We start from the raw sequence: 3,321 nt of genomic DNA, 5'->3' as shown, positions 1-3,321 counted from the left end.
GATTAACTTTAGAACAAGATAAATTAATGTAATAACCTCAGTATTTTTTTTAGAAATTCATAGGTACCTTTGAAGTGTAAGAAGATAAGTGATGATGGTGACTGGAGACCTTCTGCCTATGACCACCAAACTCAGAAGAACCGAGACATGACAATGGAGAATGGATGAGATAAGATGATGAATGGTAACGACATGAGAACAGAAAATCAGCTGGAAAATTACAGAGACTTTGGCTGGAAAATTACAGAGACTTTGAATTGGGACCATAGGTGGCAAAAGGGTATATAAGGTTTGGAAACTTTTGGAACTGTGCCATCCACTCCGGTGGTGGCCCAACTCTGAGTTGTTAATAAAGCAAACCTAGAGAAACGCACATTTGAAAAGTCTTTAACACCAACTAAATGTTTGTATTTTTACAGAAAGTTAAACTTATACTACACTAAAGAAGGTTTTGGCATTTCTCTCTACACATGCTCAACATGAACTCTAAAATCATTGCAGCAATTCATACATAAATCTCCAAGATTTTAAGCACAACTCTAAGCAAAGAATATGGAGGATTTCATATTGCAGGATATGGAAGCACTTGTTAAAAAACTGTATACTGAATTATTCAATTCAGAGTTTATTTCTTACAGTTAAATCTTGGAGCATCTAAGAATAGTGCAGCACTAGTTTGGGGGGGGGGGGGTAGAATCTGAGTAATTCAAATAATCACCATTAACTTGATAAGCTACATTATTACATTATGCTGTTCCAGAAGTAGCCAAATCTGCAGAATTTGGTGGCAATCTAACTTGCAAACTTACAAAATTTATAAGACACATTTTACAGTTTTGTTTTTAATACAAATCTCTGCTTCTCCCACCACACAGCAGAGGAAAATACCTCAACTGTCCAACACCCCCATACCATTCTGTAAACTACCAGCACACCCAGAAAACAAAGATTATCTGAGATAGCTGGCACATGTCTGCAAGAAGTAGCACCAATGATCTTTTTTTCATAAACTGATCCCTGTATATCATATTCCAGGTTCAGAAGCCAATCCAAACAGGTTACAGCCCCTTCAGTTGGAAAAGTCTGTTTTCTGTACCATCTTTCCATCTTTCTAAGACTTTCACTACAGGCTATGCAACACCTGAAGAAACGTACCTAACAGTTTAGCATCACAACAACAGACAGAAAGATTTATTTCACTGGTAAGGACAGTCTGATATTGGACTAACAGAAGCAAAACATGCACATATGAGTAGCTAAGCCATCATGGCAAACAAACCTCTCCTTTGAGAGTATGCTCATAAAAATTTCTTCATTAATTTCCTGCCATTTAAGAGAATGACACTTCTCATAATTCTGTGCATCAGCATTCATATTTGCCATTCTAAAACCCAAGAAAGTAGTAAGCCAGTAGTTACATGAAAGGCACCAAAACACACGATGAAGTCTGGCGAGTAAGCCAGTAACTTCAGCAACCATCTGCTGAAAACCAATTAGAGACTATGAGATGGTGCGGCAGGAAACTAACATAAACGATGCTTCATGAATCAAACAGGTACCAAAACCAAGTATTAGAACAGATGACACCGCAAACACCAATTAACATACAAAAGGGTAACAAAGTATTGCAAACATATAAGAAAAGAAAAAAGAATACAAGGGAAAAACAAACAAAAAATATAGCTAATAGTCCCTTTAGACCAGAGGGAAAGATAAAAGATAACCATATAGCTAGAATTTGCTGTTATAGCCAAGACAACCGTGTGCCTTTTTGGACTCTGTCTCCTATCCAGTGCTCATAAGTCAATAAAAAGTAGTTGGGGGGTGGGAAAAAAAGACCAAAGAGACCACACAACCAAAGCTAAAATTTACAGAGTAAGTACACGTTGCCAGAGACTTATCATCATTACCCTTGACTGCTAAAAAAAGGGTATTAGCCTATGAGTAGAGACTCAGCAAAAAACACACATGAAGCAAGACCCTTTCAAGTATTACTTATTTTTCTCAAGGTATGGTACAAGAAACAGATAGTTAAGTGCCAGCTGTCCAGGCATTTCAGGTGTTCAGACCCTCAGCTAGAGAGTATTAAAAATACAAGCGGGTATACTCCACACATGCTGTCCTGGTCTTTTGCCCATTTCTCTGAAAAGTATTCCTAAAAGGTCTTCAGGACAAGCAGAACATCAGACTTGCCTACTACAGCTGATGTGAAATAAGAGGCCATGAGTTTGCAACATTTAAAAGCCTCAGCATATCTGTCTAGAACGACTTCTATCCTAATACATAAGTCAAAAATATGTGACATAGAAACATCAAATACACATAAGCGTACAGAAGAAAACCAAGCTCTTCTACAGGTAATGTATCCTTCCCCTGTTTGTAGACTGCTTGTCCATGAACTGGTTGTTGCAGAACAAAACATGGATTACACATTTACGTGATATAGGAAAGTTTATTTGGACCATTCTGCTCCTGATCTTCTGTAGCAGTCACCCTTTATCCCAACAGAGTCTCAGCCTCTGACTCACAGAGAACACCACAAGATCATATTCCAGCAAAGATGGTGGTTTTCCATCTTTGCACAAACACAACAACTGCTGCTTCTGGAAAAACAACCCTGGACGAGGACTGAGCAGACAGTTAACCTAAGCCATCCCTGGAGGTGTATTACCATCAGCCGCACAAAGCCGAGCAACCTTTCGACGGCATTTCATCGGTTCGAGCTGTCAAGGCAAGAGGCTACCGAGGCGTTTTCTTTCTCTCTCCTGCCTTCAATCTACCCGCGCTGCTGCTCCTGAGGGGAGGCGGCGAAGGGGGCTGCCCTGCAGCCCGGCCGTACCCAGACCCCGCATGAGGCGGCGGCCGTCCCCCTCACCGACTGACCCACCTCACCTTCCTTGCCGAGCCCACACCGGGCACCGCGGCAGCCCCCCGGCCTCCTCACCCCCCGCCTCCTACCCCAAAGCAACCCACGTCCCGCTGTCAAAGCTGCAGGAGGGGGACGGGGACCAGCCGCCTCAGGGTCCTCCAAAGCTCGGCCGCCTCTCCTCACCGCCCGCCGAGGAGGAGGGATGGAAGGCGGGAAGGCGGAGCCGGGCGGGCCCAGCACCTCCCCGCCCCGGGGAGGGGAAAGGGATAGCCGCTCTGCCCGCTTACCCTCCGCCTCGCTGGAGCCGGCCGGCTTCCCTCCGGAAGAAGAGCCCGCAGCACCACTGCGCCCAGCAGTTCCCCATCGCATCCTGGGCGGCAACGGCGGCGGCTGCTGCTCCTCCTCCTCCCTTCAGGCGGGTTCAAACCGCCCCTGCCGTCAAGGGCGGCGGC

General features: G+C 44.5%; 1 protein-coding gene across 2 annotated transcripts in view; it reads right to left on the bottom strand.

Moving 5' to 3' along the window:
• The window catches only part of AP1AR (adaptor-related protein complex 1 associated regulatory protein), a 28,061-nt gene extending 24,740 nt beyond the window's left edge, over positions 1–3,321 (bottom strand). For both annotated transcript variants that reach the window (XM_010575534.1, XM_010575535.1), the window contains exon 1: positions 3,157–3,321. In XM_010575534.1, coding sequence (XP_010573836.1) covers positions 3,157–3,233 — 77 coding nt within the window. In that variant the 5' untranslated portion in view covers positions 3,234–3,321. The remainder of the gene's footprint in view (positions 1–3,156) is intronic.

This window comes from Haliaeetus leucocephalus, unplaced genomic scaffold (genome assembly GCF_000737465.1).
Source record: "Haliaeetus leucocephalus isolate CR32 unplaced genomic scaffold, Haliaeetus_leucocephalus-4.0 Scaffold484, whole genome shotgun sequence".
NCBI lineage: Eukaryota > Metazoa > Chordata > Aves > Accipitriformes > Accipitridae > Haliaeetus > Haliaeetus leucocephalus.
The sequence above is the reverse complement of the archived record's forward strand: the minus strand, read 5'-3'. Positions and strand labels throughout refer to the sequence as shown.